Source organism: the organism of the source record quoted next, unplaced genomic scaffold (genome assembly GCF_019419815.1).
Source record: "Pyrus x bretschneideri cultivar Hongxiangsu unplaced genomic scaffold, Pyrus_bretschneideri_v1 Contig12, whole genome shotgun sequence".
Lineage (NCBI taxonomy): Eukaryota > Viridiplantae > Streptophyta > Magnoliopsida > Rosales > Rosaceae > Pyrus > Pyrus x bretschneideri.
The window spans coordinates 7,948,915-7,968,494 of NW_025999413.1; the positions used below are offsets into that span (position 1 = coordinate 7,948,915).

Sequence of the window (19,580 nt, forward strand, 5' to 3'; positions counted from 1 at the left end):
GATCTGAAAGAGATGAATAATCGCAATTTGTCATCAATTATCTCACTTTTTGGAAAGAAAAAAAAAGAAAGAAAAATTACTTTGAAGTATGAAGGCTTGAAGTTTGAAACAAAATGAAATAAATTTGTGATATACAGTCGAAAGAACACGTAAAGAAAATGGGGAGAGAGAGAGAGAGAGAGACAGCTGACGAGTGACTTTATTGGGCGGGCAGCCACGCGTGACACGCGCACAGTCAGCCAATAACGTATGCGTGAAAAGGGGACCCACACCCTGCAGTTTAGCTCGCTCGGTGGTCGCACAATTACATCAACAGCACGATGGGCCGGCACGCGCGACGCGTGTGGCCGCGAGGCTTCGGTTCATAAATAAAAGGTCAAAAATGGCAGCGAGTGGGAGAAGGTGAGAGTCAGATTGAATTGGGATCGATTTTGAAACCCTAAAACGGGAACAAATTGGGGGCAAAATTAAAGGACCTTCGTAATTGGCCACTCGCTCCTCCCCCTCGCGTGTGCGATCATCTTCCTTCGCAGTCGCAGATCGAAGCTCCCTCCTCCTCCTCCTCCTCCTCCTTCCTCCATATGTAATACGCAGAGAGAGAAGGGCAAAGGAATTGTAAAATCTCTCTCTCTCTCTCTCTCTCTCTCTCTCTCTCTTTCTCTTTCTAGCCCCCTCTCTAGAATCAATTAAATGTTATTAAAGTCTCTCCTTTTGATTGCTTTTCTGTTGAATTTAGTGTTTTGCAGTTTGGGATTTTTGTATTGATTGTAAAGTTTGATTTTATTTTTTTATTTTTTTATGGGGGTGATTGATGGGTTTGAAAAATGAGGAGTTGCTATCGATTAGTTAATTTGTTTGAGTTAGCAGCTTGTTAAATTCAGCTGAGCTTATAAATTTCATTACTTGGGAATTCTTTGTTTGTTGAACAGCCTAGTTTAGTTGGGTTTTCAGGTGGACTTGCACTGTTGCACATTTTGGAGCTTGAGTAGTATTATTAGCATGTAAAGTATGATTTTTCGATTCCGAGTTATTTCGGTTTTAAAACCCATGACTTGTGAGTTTAATCAGGTTTCGTTTGGATTGTGTGTGTTTGTTGCACTTCAAGTTTAGCAGTTGTTCTCATCTGTTGCCTAGTGTAGCTGAAACTCTGTTATTTGTGTCAAAACACTACCACATATGTGGTAGAATTGCACACTCTATTGCTTCTATTTAGAGCATTGTAGAATGTTTCTTGACGTTTAGGCGGTGGATTTTTTGTTTTTGTTTGAGTTAGTTTCGAGTAGATATTTAACATCGGAATTGGTATTAGATTGTGATGTTGATATATACATGTTTGCCAGTTTTTGAGGTTGATATACATGTATGTGATCCTAGATGAATTTTTATGTGATGGATAAATGAGAGCCCCACTGTTTCTCATTTTCAAGTTTTGTTTTCTGAGAGGCATTCTGGTGAGTTTAGAACAACACCTTATGCCTCCAAGAAGGTGCCTTACCACCCTATTCTGGTATATTAGCTTAAATACTTCACGTTGGTGGTCTTGAATACCTCATTGACTGGGATATGGTATTAATAAGGATACTGATGCTAGACTCTCGAAATATGTAAATACCTGTGTTGCACAGAAAATACACAGTTCTGAATATTATTTTTTGGAACTAATAGTTCGTTTGGTAGTGATTAAAAACATTTTCCGGCACAATTGCTCTATCTTTAATAATCACCTAAACCTCTTAAAGCTCATGATTTTAACATGTGATAGATGGTTCAATTAGATATTTCTTTGAAATTTCCAGTCATGAGTATTAATGCGCGTGGTTTTATTTCTTTTTAATAAATTAATTTCTTATTCTTTCCAGCCACAGGTTTATTTATATAGCTTATAAGATACCATGGGAGGTGACAGCATCATCTTGTTCACATTGACAAGGCTAGACAATCTAGTTGGAGCTGTTTGTTAATTTTGTGCTTTGAACTTCCAAAATGGTTTGTAACTCTTTTTCTTACTTTAATTAGGAATCTGAATTTTTGTATACTATTATGTTCAGAGTTTGTATATTTAATCATTATTTGATTTTCTGGCAACTGTTGTCTTTTCTTTGTTTCAGATGTTCTCCGATAGCAACCAGTTAAAACTAAATAACCTCACCATGGACATAGATCTACGGCTACCTTCTGGTGAAGATGGCAAAGAAGATGAAGAGCCACATGAAATTGATAACTTATTGGAACATGAAGAAAAAGCACATAATGGAGATATAGCAAGTGAAAACATTGAGGATATTAGAGATGAAGTACGCGTTGAAGATGGTGGGGATTTGAATTCTCCTACACCAGATATGGTAGTGTTTAAAGAGGATACAAATCTTGAGCCGCTTTTTGGTATGGAATTTGAATCACATGGTGAAGCATACTCCTTTTATCAGGAGTATGCTCGGTCTATGGGATTCAACACTGCAATCCAAAATAGCCGCCGTTCAAAGACATCAAGAGAATTTATTGATGCAAAATTTGCTTGTTCTAGATATGGAACCAAGCGCGAGTATGACAAGTCGTATAATAGACCACGTGCCAGACAGAACAAGCAAGATCCAGAAAATCCGACTGGTCGGCGATCATGTTCAAAGACAGACTGCAAAGCTTCGATGCATGTGAAGAGAAGACCAGATGGTAAATGGGTTATACATAATTTTGTGAAGGAGCATAACCATGAGCTTTTACCAGCCCAAGCAGTCAGTGAACAGACAAGAAAAATGTACGCTGCAATGGCCAGACAATTTGCTGAATACAAAAATGTGGTTGGTCTAAAAAGTGATCCCAAAAATCCTTTCGATAAAGGTAGGAATTTGGCATTAGAGGCAGGAGATTTGAAGATTTTGCTTGAGTTTTTCATGCAGATGCAGAGTATGAATTCCAACTTCTTCTATGCTGTAGATCTGGGGGAAGACCAACGGCTGAAAAGTTTGTTTTGGGTTGATGCCAAAAGTAGGCATGACTACATCCATTTCAGTGATATAGTGTCTTTTGATACTACCTACGTTAGGAACAAATATAAGATGCCTCTTGCTTTATTTGTTGGAGTGAATCAACACTATCAGTTTGTGCTGCTAGGATGTGCTTTGGTATCAGATGAAAGTACATCAACTTTTTCTTGGCTAATGCAGACGTGGTTGAAAGCTATGGGTGGACAAGCTCCAAAAGTAATAATCACTGACCATGACAAGTCGATAAAATCAGTTGTTGTGGAGGTCTTTCCAAATGCTTATCATTGTTTTTGTTTGTGGCATATCTTGGGGAAGGTTTCTGAAAATCTTGGCCATGTGATTAAACAGCATCAAAATTTTATGGCGGAATTTGAAAAGTGTATCCACAGGTCATCTACAAATGAAGAGTTTGAAAAAAGATGGTGGGAAATTCTTGAGACTTTTGATCTGAAAGAGGATGAATGGACTCAGTTGTTGTATGAAGATCGAAAACAGTGGGTACCAACATACATGAGGGATGTTTGTTTGGCTGGGATGTCTGCAGGTCAGCGATCTGATAGTGTGAACTCCTTTTTTGACAAGTATGTGCATAAGAAGACCACTGTTCAAGAGTTCCTGAAACAGTATGAAGCAATCCTACAGGATAGGTATGATGAAGAAGCCAAAGCAGATTATGATACATGGAACAAACCGCCAACTTTGAGATCTCCTTCACCTTTGGAGAAGAGCGTCTCAGGGCTGTACACACATGCAGTATTCAAGAAAATTCAAGGTGAGGTTTTAGGTGCAGTTGCTTGTCACCCTAAACGGGAAAGACAAGATGAGACGGGTACCATTTTCAAAGTGCAAGATTTTGAAAAGAATGAAGATTTCATCGTAACATGGAATGAAATGAAGACAGAGGTTTCTTGTGCATGCTGCTTATTTGAATATAAAGGTTATCTTTGTAGACATGCATTGATTGTTCTTCAAATATGTGGCCTTTCTGCAATCCCATCTCAATATGTATTAAAACGTTGGACAAAAGATGCAAAGAGCCGGCATTTGGTGGGAGAAGATTCCGACATTGTACTATCCAGGGTGCAAAAGTTTAATGATTTATGTCAACGGGCAATGAAAGTGATCGAGGAAGGAACTCTATCTCAGGAGAGCTACAGTGTTGCATGCCGTGCACTGGAAGAAGCTTTTGGAAATTGTGTGAGTGTAAATAATTCTAGTAAGAGTCTGTTAGAAGCTGGCACATCAGTCACTCATGGCCTGCTTTGCATTGAAGACGATAACCAAAATAGAAGTATGAGCAGCAAAACAAACAAGAAAAAGAATCCAACGAAGAAAAGAAAGGTTTGTTCTTGATAGTGACTAAATTATAATGCTCTTTGTTACAGTTTTATTTAAAGGTAACATTATAATCAAATTGCAGGTGAACTCTGAGCCGGAGGTTATGGCTGTTGGGGCACAAGACAGCTTGCAACCAATGGTTTGTCTTTTTCTATTTAATTTTTTTAGCTTTTTTGAAAAGAAAATATTTGTTTGAGATGATTTGCTTCAAATTGGTGTCCTAATCTGGGATACACATTGTGTTTTGGAACAATATTATGAATCTGGTCACACAAGATTGGTGTGCTTACGTCTATCTGGTATCGCATGCAGGAGAATAGTGTTTAAAATTGTTGGACAAACTTATTCGACTATTGTAATATTTTGTAATTAGAATCTTATTTTGTAGGAGAAATTGAACTCAAGAGCAGCAACACTTGATGGCTATTATGGTGCCCAACCGAATGTGCAAGGAATGGTATGACCATATCTTGTACCAATAACAAATTGTCTGATACAACTTATTCATTTATGGTGCCTCCTTTTTGTCAGGTACAATTGAATCTAATGGCACCTACGCGGGATAACTACTATGGGAATCAACAGACCATTCAGGGGCTTGTAAGTCATAATTATTAGAGTCAGTAGAAAAGGACCAGCGATATTGCAAACTACATGAATATAACTGAGACCTGGTTTTCATACTTGCAGGGACAACTGAACTCTATAGCTCCAAGCCATGATGGTTATTACAGTGCGCAGCAAAGCATGCATGGGCTGGTACAGTTACCCTATCATGATAACGAAAATATTTAGCCTCTGACCATGTTCAATTGGTTGCATTTTATATTTTGCGGCATTGTGCTTGCAGGGACAGATGGATTTTTTCAGAGCACCAACTGGTTACGTTTATGGAATTCGGGTTAGTTTGCTGGACATGGTACTTTTTGACTTTCCTACATCATGCATTTTGTTTAATTTAGCTTACAGTTGTTTTCTCCTTGTGCCAGGATGACCCCAACGTAAGAACCGCTCCATTGCATGAAGATGCATCCAGACATGCTTAAGGAACAAACTGCTCAGTGTTGGCATCTTGCATTTAAAATGGTAAATATTTTTTTGCTGTTAGCTGAAGTTTAACTTGAAACACAGTGGAACTGACTCGAAAATTGTTCTGTAGGTAAAGAGAGATCCTTTGAAGATAAATCTTGTTGTAAAGAAAAGTGAAATGTATCATACCTTGCGGACGGAAGGATCACGATGGACAACTTCCTCATTTGGTACCTGTAAAATAAGACAGTATAGAGTAGGCTGTTGTTAATTATTTCATCTGCGATGTTTTCAGAAGTAGGAAAGAAATATGAGCAGGGTCATATCTTCTGTAAAGGGTGTTGTATTATTGTACCTCTGATTGCTTATCCTCAATAGGGTTAGTTGAAATCAGGTTTACTTGTGGGCCCATTCCATAAGGATTTTTTTTATTTATTTTTATTTGTTTTAACTTTCAAGATGGAAGACGGTTGAGAAATGACAGGTTTACTAGTGTCGTTCATGAGATTTGAATTCAGGACTTTCATTACTAGTATCGTTCGTGATGATTGAAGTATACATGGGTGGTTGTTAACCGTTAGGGATGGCGATTCTTCGCGAACATTAACAAATACACTATTTTGACTTATTAAGTGCTTCTTCAAATCATATTTGGTTTTTAGTTAAATTATAGAAACCCTCTAAAAATTTATATTCCAATGATACTCTCTAATTTGGGGAGCCATAATAAGTATGAACCAATAGAATAAAGCGTTTATTTAAAAAGTTGTTCAAAAAATGCTTGAATTCTTTTTTTACTCTGTAAATTTAGAAAATTCTAGAGAGTTTGTTGTACTAAAAGCATGATAGGGAGTGTGACAGAAGATAAATTTTTTTCAAATCCTTCCTAAATTTTAGTTAGGAGGTATTTAGAGAGCTCATTTGATTATTTAATTAGAACATAACAAGTGGGTAGTCGAGGGGTTTTTTTTTTCTTTTATTGGATTTTAAAAATATTATTGTGCAAAATTCATAATTGTCATGGTCTTTTCACTAAATTACATAATTCAAAGGAGCAAGTAGGCAAATACCAAAAGAAAGAGTGCAAATTTGCAAAATTGGAGCAGAATCGCTACCCTAATTGATAGTCACAGTGTTACAAATGTCAATTAATCGTTCAAAGTTACTGTCACGTATTCAAAGTTACGGACACAACATATTTACCATTACATACAAAACTCAAGTAATAATAATTACACTTTTTTTTTTCCACCACATACCATATTTGTTCACAATTTTGAGATCTAATAACATTATTATTTGACCTAAGAGTTGTTCGTCTAGCAGTTAGGTCTTGGTTTGCTCTCAAGTGGTTTAGGGTTCGACTCTCTTCCACGGTATTCACCTAACAAATGCTGGTGTTTCTCGCCCTCCAAATATTGTGGGGTCAAACAAAGAGCCTAGTGATTAGTCGGATCAAAAACTTAGATACATTAATTAAAAAAAACATTTAATTATTTGGAAAGAAACTATCATAATCATATTGAATTAGGAATCCGAATCCTCATTGGATCCTTTTTGTGAGGATTTCAGATATATGTGAATTGTGTCCATTCATCGTATATCGTGCGGTTAGAAATCATTTCAAATATTTTTATTTAAAATTAAATACAAACCGTACTTGACAAAAATTGATCATATAACGTACGATGAACGATTCACGAATCTTTAGGATTAGGTCAGGTTTTTAACTCATAATTTAAACTAATCACGCGCCACGCGTGTGTCTCGGAACCAGATATTATTCACCCGTATATATCATATGAAATTGTCCAGAAAAGAAACATCTTGACGCGCCGAGAAGGAAGAGAGACAGAAACGAAGATTAGAGCGTGTGAACAAAGCGAGTGGAATTCGCCAGTTTCCTGCCAGATCCCCGTTTGCTTCGGCGAGTGAGCGAGTGAAGATCCAACCCCCGAAGCTTTCCCAAATTCGACCCGCTTCTCGCCCACTCGCGGAATTCCCCACTCGCCGTTCCGTTCTTCTTCTCTGATTCTTCACTTGAGGTCTCTCTCTCAATCTCTCTCTTTCTCTCTCTGAATCACTTACTGAAACTTGTTGATTTTCCTGGGTGAAATTCGTGTTGTTTTGTGTTTGGCTGCTGAGAAAGTCACGGGGAAAAGGAAACTGGAGTTACTAATTTTGATTTATGATGTTTTATTTTTTTCCTTTCTAAGCTTGTTTTTCAGAGGCTAGAAAAATATGTTAAAGCATGATAAAGGTCTCGACTTTAGAATTTTCTTTCCATTTCAGCAGCTTTCTCAGCTGCCAAGCAGAGGGTAAAAAGAAAAGATCATAACTTTCTTATTTGGCATTAATTAATCACAGATCCACAATGTGGATGGAATCATGGAATAGTTATTACTGTTTAAGTGATAGAATGTATTGTACTTAGTGTAGTGAAGAATAGTAAATTAAACTGCAGCGGGATTGTTGTTACTGTCACAGATAATGAGCATGCCTTGTGTTTATTTTTTTATTCGAGCGATATTCTAGTCTAGTTAAACTATGGGGAGGGGGAGGAGATTCAAACTCAGGTGCTCGCTGCTCTAGTTATAAGTACTAGTTTTTTTCGAGCGATATTTTATTTGCTTGTTATGTTCCATTTGATTATTAAGTACTAGTTTTGGTTACCAAAGTGAAATATATTGACAATTGCTGATTGAGTTTGAACTGGCTTAACTACGATTTATATGTACTCGGTAAGAGTCTAAGAGAGGGGCATTTTGGGTGCCAAAGTGGTGTATTTTGCACTTGGCGAGGTTTTTTTCTCCGCACAATCATGCGTGTTTTACATCACTAATGAAGAGTGCAAAACAGAATGACAGAGAATTCTTGAGTGTTCACATGATCCAGGAGTTTTTTTTGTTAGGTTTGCTGGCCAAGTTGATTAGAATTTTGCTAACGACAGAGATGATCTCTGAGTATCTTTTAACACCCTGAACAGGACTTGCATTTCTTGTCACTTATTGTTGTTTCTTATTGTACCTTTTTTCTTTAGGGGTTATTATGATGGTCTGTTGGAACAATAGGAGTTTCTTCACGGGAACAGATAGCAAACTACTTGTAGCTAGACATCATGGATAGAAATCAAAATTCGGGTGAAACAGTGGTGGATGGTCCAGAAAAAATGAGTGGTGGTGCAGTAAATGAAAATATGAATATGGTTGCTGTTGCGGAAGAAGTGCAGAATAGAGGTGGCGGAGTCATTACTTCTCCCGAGAAGGACGTTCAAGTGTTTGAGGGTGAAGCAGATTTTGAACCTTGTAATGGCATTGAATTCGAATCGCATGAGGCAGCATACTCATTTTATCAAGAATATGCCAAGTCTATGGGATTCACTACTTCAATCAAAAACAGCCGGCGCTCAAAGAAATCAAAGGAATTTATTGATGCCAAATTTGCATGTTCAAGATATGGAGTCACTCCAGAATCAGATAGTGGGACTAGTCGTCGACCAACTGTGAAAAAGACAGATTGCAAAGCCAGCATGCATGTGAAGAGAAGGGCAGATGGAAAGTGGATTATTCATGAATTCATAAAGGAGCATAATCATGAGCTTTTACCTGCTCTGGCATATCATTTTCGGATTCATAGGAATGTAAAGTTAGCTGAAAAGAATAATATTGACATTTTGCATGCAGTTAGTGAACGGACAAGAAAGATGTATGTTGAAATGTCTAGACACTCTGGTGGGTACCAAAGTACTGGGTTTCCTCAGGCTGACACAAACTATCAGTTTGATAAGTGCCGGGACTTGAGTCTGGATTTGGGAGATGCTCAGGTAATGCTTGAATACTTTAAGCGTATCCAGAAGGAGAATCCTAACTTCTTCTATGCTATAGATTTGAATGAAGAGCAGCGTCTGAGAAATTTGTTTTGGGTTGATGCAAAAAGTCGGAGTGATTACAAGAGTTTTAATGATGTTGTCTCTTTTGATACTTCTTACATCAAAATAAACGATAAGTTGCCATTTGCTCCTTTTGTTGGGGTGAACAACCACTTTCAGTCAATGTTGCTTGGTTGTGCATTGGTTGCTGATGATACAAAATCAACATTTGTATGGTTGTTGAAGACATGGCTTAGAGCAATGGGTGGGCAAGGTCCTAAAGTGATTATCACTGATCAAGACCAAACCCTGAAGGCAGCAATTGGCGAAGTCTTTCCAGATGCACGTCACTGCTTTTCACTTTGGAGTATACTGGAAAAGATCCCTGAAACTCTTGCTCATGTAATCAAACGGCACGACAATTTCCTGTCTAAGTTTAACGAATGCATTTTCAAGTCCTCGACAGATGAACAATTTGTCCTTAGATGGTGGGAGATGGTTAATAGTTTTGAACTTCAAGATGACGAATGGATCCGATTGCTGTATGATGATCGTAATAGATGGGTGCCTACTTATATAGGAGATACTTTTTTAGCTGGAATGTGCACACCTCAGCGTTCTGAAAGTATGAACTCTTTCTTCGATAAATACATACACAAGAAAATTAGTCTGAGAGAATTTGTGAAACAATATGGAACAATTCTGCAAAATAGGTATGAAGAGGAATCAATTGCAGATTTTGATACATGGCACAAACAGCCTGCATTAAAATCTCCTTCGCCATGGGAAAAACAAATGTCAACGGTTTACACGCATGCGGTATTCAAAAAGTTCCAAGTTGAGGTTTTGGGCGTAGTTGGCTGCCAGCCAAGGAAAGAACATGAAGATGGACCAACTACTACATTCAGAGTTCAAGACTGTGAAAAGGATGAATATTTCATGGTAGCCTGGAACGAAACGAAGTCAGAGGTTTTTTGTTCCTGTCATTTGTTTGAGTACAAAGGTTTCCTTTGTAGACACACACTGATTGTTCTCCAAATGTGTGGCCTCTCAAGCATCCCATCTCATTATATTTTGAAGAGGTGGACAAAAGATGCAAAGATTAGGCAATCAATGGTTGAAGAAACAGAGCGAGTACAGACTAGGGTGCAACGCTACAATGATTTATGCAAGCGAGCCATCGAGTTGAGCGAAGAAGGATCATCATCTGAAGAAACTTATAATATTGCTCTCCGCACACTTGTTGAAGCTTTGAAGAATTGTGTGAATGTGAATAACTCTAATGGTACTGTCATAGAGTTCAGTGGTACTGTTCATGGTATTCGTGAAGCGGAAGAAGAGAATCAAGGAATCCCTACTGCAAAAGCAATTAGGAAGAGAAATACAAATAGGAAAAGAAAGGTATGTTCTGAAGTTGATGGTTGATGGCTTTACTTTAACCAGTTAACTTGAGTCAAATGTAAGAACGATTATTGAAGTATGTTTATATTTTGCAGGTGCCGACAAAGCAAGACAGTGTACTTGTTGAATCACAAGACAGCTTGCAGCAAATGGTTTGTCCATTCCTTATGTTATTTTTTATTTTAAAAATGATTGATTTTGCATATGTTAATCTGAACTTTTATGCTTGTAGGAGAACTTAAGCTCAGACGGTATAGCCCTTAATGGATATTATGGTGCCCAACAGAATGTGCACGGACTGGTATTGCATACTCTTTTCTCGTATCGTTTATTTTAAATTCTCACATGCATCTTTCTTATATCATTTATGAAATTTCATAACTGGTGCGTGCAGGTACAGTTAAACTTGATGGAGCCACCTCATGAAAGTTACTATGTTAACCAGCAGAGTATGCAAGGGCTGGTAAGTCGAAATAATGTCACGACTTTAATATGTTAAGATTTCCTTTGGAGCCGTACAGACACGATATTATATTTCTACATAATAGTTGTATGAATTTGATTTAATTGGGTTTATATAACTTGTAGGGACAACTGAATTCAATAGCACCCAACCATGATGGTTTCTTCGGGGCTCAGCAAAGCATTCATGGGATGGTACAGTATTTTCATATTCGTTTGAATCGCTTCTCAGAGAAATTTTGCCGTGTGTCTGCATATTCATGCAACAACTTTCTCAAAATCTGCTCTAATCATGTAGGGACAGTTGGACTTCAGACCATCAAGTAGTTTCAGTTACAGCCTGCAGGTTTGTTTTCAATTTACAGGATGTTTGTTTATATCCTGAAGAAACTGCACTGGTATTATCTATGGTTTTACTTTATTGGGTTTTGTAACTCCAATGCAGGATGATCCGCATCTGAGATCTTCGCAGTTGCATGACGATGCTTCAAGACACTCCTAAGGAAGAAACACGTGCCATATAGCTGTACAGCCCTCGGAGTTGGTTAACGTTGTACTTAAACTTGTTTGGTAATCAGAAACTAAACCCTGAAGTGGTTCCAGATCCCTCTTTTGGCCTCGGCTCTCTTTCTGCCTCCGAGGTGCCGTGTTTAAGCCGAAAGTTTAATTCCATAGAGGACGGAATGAAGGGGCTGTACTGAGGTCTGAGATGACATTTGCCACTTCATTCATCGTAACTTAGCATCGTACTGTGCCAAAATAGAACTACAATGTAGTGTCAAGTGTATTTTAGATTCGTTCAGCGGATCGGTAACTCGAATGTACTAATCAATGCCTAGTTAGTGAAGATATTGAGGGTAATGTGCTTGAGGTCTGTAAAAGTATGTTGTGCAACGCAAAGCAGGTCCTAACTTCATCCTCCTGAGTCGGCCGTCCGCCGCCGTGTGGAGGCAGACAGGTTCATGTAAATTTCTGTGAGGTAAATGGATGGCAAAGTACAGTTTGAAGTTATGTTTCTTCTTTTATCTGGCTTCAAATATATGTTTTACATTCATTCGTGAGGGTATTCTTGATGAATCAACGTTGTGAGTATTAAGTAATATACTTATGATAAATCGTGTATATTTGAATAATTAAATGATTTTCAATTTGAATAATTTTTTTTATAAAAGTAATCTTTAAAAGAAAATAAAAAAATTGAACGATTCTGATAATATAATTTATTGCGCTGCTATGTGAATTTTTCCAATAATCCCTCGAAAATTTTGGCGTCTAAATAAAACCCACCCAAAAATTAAAAATTTATACCCGATTACCCGTGAACTTCAACCCGACCTCCGGACTTGAATCTCTCCTCTCTCCTTTCTCCTCTCTCTCTCTCTCTCTCTGTTTCAGTCCGCGCGTGGTGGTAGCGTGAAAACTGACTTGCGCAGATGCAAGCACTTCCCTTTTCATTTACGTGACATTGATTTCTCGCCTTTCTGCTTGGACTCACGACCTGTTTGGTTCCTGGGAAAATTGAGTAAAAACAGAAAGAAAAGCTCAAGTCTTGCAATTTCTCATAACTGAGTGGAGATGTTTTAGTTGCTGCTGCTGCTGAGCTCCCAAAAACAAATGGGTAATCACCAATTCCCTTTCTTTTTTCACCTTTTTACTTTCTGCTTATTTTCCTTCGTGCATCCTACAAAACTAGTTAGCAAAGAGCACACTTCACTTTGAAACTTTGAATTTTGCAGTACTTTACAATTTTGCATTTTGTAGGTTTTCTTATTTTTATTTTTAACAATTTTTCATATTTATTTCTTAATTTTGAAGCTGTTATTATTGATTTTTTGTATCAGGTAATTCAATGAAATGAGCTTTTGTGTTGTGTAAGCTTTGTTTGATTGGGAGAGAGATATTGAACTGCCCTCATGTGAGCAGGACCAGTTAGACAGTAGGTCGGATAAAGATGTTAACATTGTAGATGTCACTTATGAGATAAATGTCGAGGCAGAGCCAAGTTCGCCGATAGCGAGTGATCGTGTAAAGGAAGTTGATGGATTGAATGCAGAACAAAACGTTGGGTCAGATAAACATGTTGACATTGTAGATATCACTGGTGAGGTAAATGTTGAGGAGGAGCGTGTTAGTTCTCTGACAATGAGTGATCGTGTTAAGGAAGTTGATTTGAATGCAGATCAAAGTGTAGGATCGGATGAAGATGTTGAAATTGTAGATGTTGCGGATGAGGTAAATGTCGAGGAGGAGTGAGTTACATCTCCGGCAACGGGTGAGCTTGTAAAGGAAGTTGATGGATTGAGTGCAGAAGTAAGTGTTATGTCAGATAAAGATGTCAACGTTGTAGATGTCCCATATGAGATAAATGTTGAGGTGAATGTTAGTTCTCAGACAACGGGTGGTCATTTTAAGGAAGTTGATGGGTTGAATGCAGAACAAAGTGTTGTGTCAGATAGAGATGTTGACATTGTAGATGTCAATGATGAGATAAATGTTGACAAGGAGCATTTTAGTTCTCTGACAAGTGATCGTTTTAAGGAAGTTGATGGATTGAATGCAGACAAAAGTGTTGAGTCAGATAAAGATGTTGACATTGTAGATATCACAGGTGCCAGCAGATGGTTTGTCTCGTGATCCTTTTTGTTCGGAAACTCTCCCTCATTGATTCTTTGTTTTCGACTGTAATATATTACAATTCACTTCACTATGTTTTGTAAATGTAGGAACTGATGAAGTCCAGAGCACATAAGATTGATAATTGTCATGTTCCTCAGCAAGAATCTGAACGGGTAATATGAAACAGCTATGTTATCCCAGAATAATGCAATAAGAGTGTGTTGATAGGTATACAGCTTACAGTATTTTCATCCAATGGTAGTTATATCAGGGACAGTTGAACTCAATTTCTCCAATCCGTGAGGGTTATGATGGCAACCAACGGGCCACCCATGTATGACCCAAATCTTTTTTCATTCTGACCTTGATTTTTCATTTCGATTCAGAATGCAAACATTTTCTTTTGATTTCATTCAGGGACAGGTTCATCCGTTACCAACACGTATTCGTCACTTAGGGACCCAACAGAGCATGCAAGGAATGGTACTGGATTTTTCGTACATGGCATTCTATCAAGCAGTACGATTCATCACATTCAAATACTAAAGTAGCAGTATGTTGTTTTGGCGTTATTTTAGATGCAGCTACAACCTAGTTCCATAGCGCTGAACATACATGGCTGTTTTGAGATTAGGGGCAATCCGCAAGATATGGTGGGCATCTGGATAGCCTAATTGGACTTCTGTTTCCTATTTGACATTGGATTTCTTTTCTGAACTTAATGCTCTTTGGTTGCAGGAACAGTCTGTAGGCTTCTCGGTCAAGCATCGAAGTGATAAGCGCCTACCAAAATAGCTGAGAGACGATGGCCATCCATTTAAATGAAGACACTGTCGTCCAGTTGTAAATTAAGCCTCGTGTTTGTAAACGAGGATTGAAAAAGATGAAACTCATATATCCAAGTTTTTTCGGTATATAGATGTTTTCGTATGTTCTTTCATTGAGCAATTGTTCAAAAAGATGTTGGAACAATGTAAGTTGAATTTTGTCATACATTCTTCCACCATGTTTCTCTTTTCAAGAAGTTTTATTGTTTAAGACTCGTTAGGTATGATGAAATTTTTTTATGATGCTCCGCCATCTCTTCATGGTTAACCCTTTCATTTCACCGCGTTGCAGTAAAAGAAAGAGAGATACCTGAGAGGACAGTGCTTGGGCTTGGAATTGAGAAGATGGGTGGTGCTTGAAGAGTAGAAGTAACCAAATTCACTTCTTTGAAAGTTGAGATTAATGAGAGTTGGGGAAGAAGATGCAACAGAGAAGAACCAACCATGGCCGTCAGGCAAATAGTGAGGCGCAGTTCTTGAGTTGGAGCAGTGGGATTCGGCTGGGGATATTATTACTTGGGATTAATAGTCGTGGTGACAGGGTAGTTGGAAGATAGCTCATGTGGTGAAAAAACTAGGATTTAAGCTATTGGGGTAAAGTTTGTTAAGATTTATACCCAGGATTGAAAATTTCGTCAAATTTCTGTTAATTATTAGCACGTGAGCCATACATATTAAACTAAAATGGAACTCTCCATACACATATTAGGCTAAAACGGACATCTTCGTTAATTGTTAACAGGTGGGGCTGACTCACGTGCTAATAATTAACAGAAAGTTGACAGAATTTTCAATTTTGAGCATAAATTTTAACAGATTTTACCACAGAGGCTTAAATCTTAATTTTTTTTTACCATATAAACTATCTTCCAACTACCCTATCATTACAAAGACGATTAATCCAATTAAGCCTATTTTTATACATGCACAACACTGGAATGTTGGAAGCATGACATAATTTACTAGCGGAGGTGTTAAGATTTAGTAAAAAAAAAGAACTTGTGGGTTCTTTGGGTGGTTGCTTTTGTGTCACACTCCTTTGCTGCCCACTAAAATCAGGGAAGCACTGTTATCCAGAGCCTAACCAAACAATGAGTCAATAAAAACTATCTCATTACCGTAATTTTTACACAAGATCGAATGAGATTAAAATAAAAGAGGTCATATCTCATGTTTAGATTTACTCTACAATTGACGTGACAATGTTTTACATGAAATCAGATGGAACCAAAATAAAAGAGATCGTAGTTCAAGCTAGAGAGTTATTCTACAAATGACATGATCGGATGCTCTACCCCAATTTTTAAGTCGTCTGTGAGGGAGAAATTAAACCATCCACCTTCTACTAGCCCACTTCCATTTGTAAATACTAAACAGTTTACTTAGACCTTTTTCTGTTGTATGTGGCTAATGGCCCAGGCTGATATTATGTATAAATCTTCTAGAGTAATGTTATTCATATTATATTTTTGTATTACATTTTCATACCACATTAGGTGGCATCTGATGTGGACAGCCACATCATTTGAATTAATCAGAGTTTTAAATTTAGTTCATTATTTAATAAACTAATAATTAAGAAAAACTAGTTAATTAAATGATGATTGTGATATACGAGGAGTCTTTCTCCTTCCTTTCCTTGAGTTTTGCAAATTTTTCTAATGATGTAGTTGTCCATATCAGATGACATCTAAAGTGGTATGAAAATGTGGTATAAATACATGATATGAATAACATTACTCATGAACCTAAACATAAGCCAGAAACCCAAGGATTTTGGGGCCTTGGCCTAGGAGGCTTCTAATGACAAGCATCAACTTATTCAACAGGGATGGCTTTCTGGACTGTGGTGCATGTATCTTACATTCGGACTCATATGCATCGATATTTATGAGTTAGTTATGTGTTTGCGTGACCGACGCAAGGACTATTGTAAGTGCACTCTCTTGTTTGCGTGACCGACGCAAGGACTTCTCATTCAACAATAGTTGGATAAGAATGTTTTTGTTTTTGCATGTTTATTTGACGCAACCGATAAAGTTGAATTTTTTTAAGGAAGGTAATCCTTAATACTTGTTGCGTTTAACTCTTAAAGAATTGCCCAACATCGTCCATTTTTACCTGCTACAGAGTGCCGACAATATTGTGAACAAGATATATGAGCCAAGTGTGGAGAAAAGGTAGAGAGATCAGGTTAGTAAATTACTGAATTATCTCAGGTATCATAACCTATATATGTTCACATACACACTGAGCTATTAAGAACTTCAAATAGCCATATAATTATGATTTAGACATATATGTGTAAATATATAGGACTCTATTTAGACATTTGAAGAAGTGAATACTTGTCAAAAGGAACATGGGGAACGCGGACATCATCTGTTTGAAATTTCATATCACTATTCACTATCATGGATTCATATTCTTAAATCTTAATTAATTGCATCTATATTCCGCCTAGCGTGTCCTTCTTTGGCTCTCCTCCCTCTCTCTCTCTCTCTCTCTCTCTCTCTCTCTCTCTCTCTCTTTGAGAGACTACATTTTTATCTGCTTGTGAGGCAGATTGATGAAGAAAGACTTGGACTTTTACTTAAAAGGAATAGGAAGAAAAGAGATGATAATTACCACTTTGTATTTTGGACGTGTCACTTGGTCTGGAGAATAGAGGTGTTGTTAGGTTACTTCAATATCTACAAGCATATAGGCACACATAAAGTGTATGTAAAATTTTTTTATTTTTGTTTTTGAAATAAAAAGAAAAAGGAAGAGAGTGACAGAGAATGTGGTAGTAAGAAATTTTATTTTTATTTTTTTATTTTAAATTAGAGATATATTAAGATTATATGTAGGTGAGACTTTGAAAAGAAAACAACAAAATTTGGTTATGTGAAATTACATTTCTGCCCCATATTTCTTATTCATGTTCTGTTTTAATTAGAGGGTTAAACTGGTAATTTAATAGGATTTTGGTTGACAATGAGTGTTTTATTAATTAGTAGAGATAGCCAACATGATCCTCTCCGAATTCTTTTGGTGAGGAACCTGGAGATCTGTGAATTGTGTTCCTTCATCGTATATCATGTGGTTAGTTTTTGTTAAGTACTGTTTATGTTTATTTTTAAATAAAAATATTTAAAATGATTTCTGACCACATGATGTACTATGAACGGACACGATTCATAGATCCTCGGGATCCTCACAAAGAGGATCCGGACTCTCTATATAGGAGCCAAAACATTGTGTAGTAGGATTCTCTCATCTCCTATTACCATTCCCTCCTCTCATACTTTTTTTTGTCTTATTCTCTATATAAAAAATTCAAAACAAGATGTAGACGTGACGTAATTGCAACCATTTAAATAGAAGAGGTATGAAAGGCGAGAGAGATTAGGAGGGGAGAGAATTCTACTCCAAACATTTTTCATTCAACACATGTCGGCTCAATTTGAACAGAATAATAGTCATTGGAATGATGAGAGGAAGAAAACTCAACATAAACTAAAGAACATTCAAAGTAGAAAAGTCTACATCCATAAACATAGGAGGAAATTGGAAAACCAATCAAGGGCGACTTTGGTTTGTTTATCGTTCTGCGTGGTTCATATTCTTAGTTCAAAAAATGATTGTTTCAGGACATGAGACACAAAGCCAATGCATAGAACTATATAGTTTGGTCTTGAACTCCTGGAAAATTCAGAAATTTATTTCGCCTTTTAAAGTGGAAAGTCTACAGCGAGCCATGGCTGAATCAGATGGCTCCAATCAGCTCAAAAAAGTAAGAAAATTATCAAATGGCAAGAGAAAGACGAAATACTGTTTTTCCTATTCTTTGGAGTTAATGCCATTCTGAATAATTTTCTATCTTTGGTAGATAAACAGAATCACCTTTTTTCATTAAAAATAAGAAAGCCTACATATATATATATATATATATATATTTGTTAAACGATTAATACTAATTTATTAGATATGGAGAGATTTAGTGCAAGATTTCTCCTTTCACCCTCACATCTTCACACATCCCTCATCTGCGTGGAAAGCACAAATTAGGTGATGTGGAGTATGTGTGATCGTTAGGTTTCACACTTGGCCCAATCAATTATATTATTGTGAAGAAAGTTGTGGCTCCAACATAAAATTAAGTGGCAATATCGAGAGTAGTTCAACCTTATAAGTCCTTGCAAGGCGTTTCTCCTTTCACCGATGTAAAACTCTTTTACATTCACATCCTCACAAGAATTACACTGATTCCTATCAAATCTTTGATTGTTAGTAAGAGAAAAATGAAAATGATACTCATTCTTAACGAATTCATTCCTCCTAAATAAACATGACTGAAATTGTACGTCTCCACCACTTATGCTTATTAGGTTTATGATCTGGATTTATCTCAAAAACAATAAAAAGGATTTGGCCAAAATGTGACCTAGAGTTTCGTTGTTTTCATTTCAACGGCTCGACTTTTATTCAGCCAACAAAAAAAAGAGTCAAATAATGGGACAAATTGTTTCTTAATGATTGAACTATCCAGGAACATGTATCTGCATTTTTTAGCACAATATATAAAATGGTGCACTATTATTAGAACTAAGTTATATCAACTAGAAACTAGAAAGCACCAGAATACCTCATGCATATGCTTCAAAAGGAAATAATTGAACAAAGAAAAATGCTATTAAAAGAAATTAGGAGAAATTAGGTTTTCATCCTTATTTTTTCTACTTTACTGATTAAAACCTTATTCTTTTTTAATTTTTGATCAAGGTCTTTGGATTTAATAAATGTCATTAATTATTTCAAAAATAAAATATTTACACGTCAAGATAATTAAATTTTATTTTTAAGTATATTCATTTAGTGTTAGAACTGTTACATTTGGTATATTTATATTTATGGCTAAACTTTTCATCATATATTTATATATATTTCTAGTTTGTACCCATTTTTTAATTTGCAACCCTTTTTTTAAATTGTACCAATTTTCTTTTAAATTTTAATTTGTACCCATAATTAATTTCTTTTTGTCCCTTATTTTTTTAACTTTTATTTGTA

General features: G+C 36.7%; 3 protein-coding genes across 12 annotated transcripts; all 3 read left to right on the forward strand.

Moving 5' to 3' along the window:
• The first annotated feature begins 233 nt into the window (after positions 1 to 233).
• LOC103941115 (protein FAR-RED ELONGATED HYPOCOTYL 3) lies at positions 234 to 5,864 on the forward strand. Of its 4 annotated transcripts, none has more exons than XM_048578351.1 (10): positions 235 to 615; positions 1,860 to 1,986; positions 2,109 to 4,325; positions 4,405 to 4,461; positions 4,711 to 4,779; positions 4,854 to 4,922; positions 5,013 to 5,081; positions 5,179 to 5,223; positions 5,312 to 5,408; positions 5,482 to 5,864. In XM_048578351.1, the coding sequence occupies exons 2-9, from the start codon at positions 1,984 to 1,986 to the stop codon at positions 5,366 to 5,368; spliced, it is 2,586 nt and encodes an 861-aa protein (XP_048434308.1). In that variant the 5' UTR covers positions 235 to 615; positions 1,860 to 1,983; the 3' UTR covers positions 5,369 to 5,408; positions 5,482 to 5,864. The 4 variants fall into 4 exon arrangements, with proteins under 4 accessions (XP_048434309.1, XP_048434308.1, XP_048434306.1 ...); XM_048578349.1 differs by having other exon boundaries at positions 244 to 615; positions 5,173 to 5,223; XM_048578350.1 differs by having other exon boundaries at positions 244 to 615; positions 1,866 to 1,986; positions 5,173 to 5,223.
• A 1,301-nt stretch (positions 5,865 to 7,165) lies between these two features.
• Positions 7,166 to 12,093, forward strand: LOC103941114 (protein FAR-RED IMPAIRED RESPONSE 1). Of its 2 annotated transcripts, none has more exons than XM_009351297.3 (8): positions 7,166 to 7,396; positions 8,392 to 10,620; positions 10,716 to 10,772; positions 10,853 to 10,921; positions 11,015 to 11,083; positions 11,209 to 11,277; positions 11,381 to 11,428; positions 11,528 to 12,093. In XM_009351297.3, the coding sequence occupies exons 2-8, from the start codon at positions 8,470 to 8,472 to the stop codon at positions 11,582 to 11,584; spliced, it is 2,520 nt and encodes an 839-aa protein (XP_009349572.2). In that variant the 5' UTR covers positions 7,166 to 7,396; positions 8,392 to 8,469; the 3' UTR covers positions 11,585 to 12,093. The 2 variants fall into 2 exon arrangements, with proteins under 2 accessions (XP_009349572.2, XP_009349573.2); XM_009351298.3 differs by having other exon boundaries at positions 11,387 to 11,428.
• Positions 12,094 to 12,383: 290 nt separating this feature from the next.
• Positions 12,384 to 15,702, forward strand: LOC103941112. 6 transcript variants are annotated; one of them, XR_007256020.1, is made up of 8 exons: positions 12,384 to 12,700; positions 12,924 to 13,703; positions 13,806 to 13,871; positions 13,976 to 14,032; positions 14,116 to 14,181; positions 14,277 to 14,351; positions 14,437 to 14,671; positions 14,818 to 15,702. XR_007256020.1 is itself a non-coding variant. In XM_009351294.3 (7 exons), exons 2-7 carry the CDS (start codon positions 13,701 to 13,703, stop codon positions 14,491 to 14,493), a joined length of 339 nt encoding a protein of 112 aa, XP_009349569.2. In that variant the 5' UTR covers positions 12,384 to 12,700; positions 12,924 to 13,700; the 3' UTR covers positions 14,494 to 14,689. The 6 variants fall into 6 exon arrangements, 1 of the variants encoding a protein (XP_009349569.2); XR_007256017.1 differs by having other exon boundaries at positions 12,385 to 12,700; positions 13,970 to 14,032; XR_007256019.1 differs by having other exon boundaries at positions 12,924 to 13,871; positions 13,961 to 14,032.
• The last annotated feature ends 3,878 nt before the right edge of the window (positions 15,703 to 19,580 follow it).

Coding starts and splice junctions, on each gene's coding strand:
- LOC103941115 (XM_048578349.1), top strand. Junction 4,923..5,012: donor AACAGACCATTCAGGGGCTT/GTAAGTCATAAT, acceptor TCATACTTGCAG/GGACAACTGAACTCTATAGC. Junction 5,082..5,172: donor AGCAAAGCATGCATGGGCTG/GTACAGTTACCC, acceptor TTGTGCTTGCAG/GGACAGATGGATTTTTTCAG.
- LOC103941114 (XM_009351297.3), top strand. CDS start 8,470: ATGGATAGAAATCAAAATTCGGGTGAAACAGTGGTGGATGGTCCAGAA. Junction 11,084..11,208: donor AGCAGAGTATGCAAGGGCTG/GTAAGTCGAAAT, acceptor TATAACTTGTAG/GGACAACTGAATTCAATAGC. Junction 11,278..11,380: donor AGCAAAGCATTCATGGGATG/GTACAGTATTTT, acceptor CTAATCATGTAG/GGACAGTTGGACTTCAGACC.
- LOC103941112 (XM_009351294.3), top strand. Junction 14,033..14,115: donor GCAACCAACGGGCCACCCAT/GTATGACCCAAA, acceptor GATTTCATTCAG/GGACAGGTTCATCCGTTACC. Junction 14,182..14,276: donor AACAGAGCATGCAAGGAATG/GTACTGGATTTT, acceptor GCGTTATTTTAG/ATGCAGCTACAACCTAGTTC.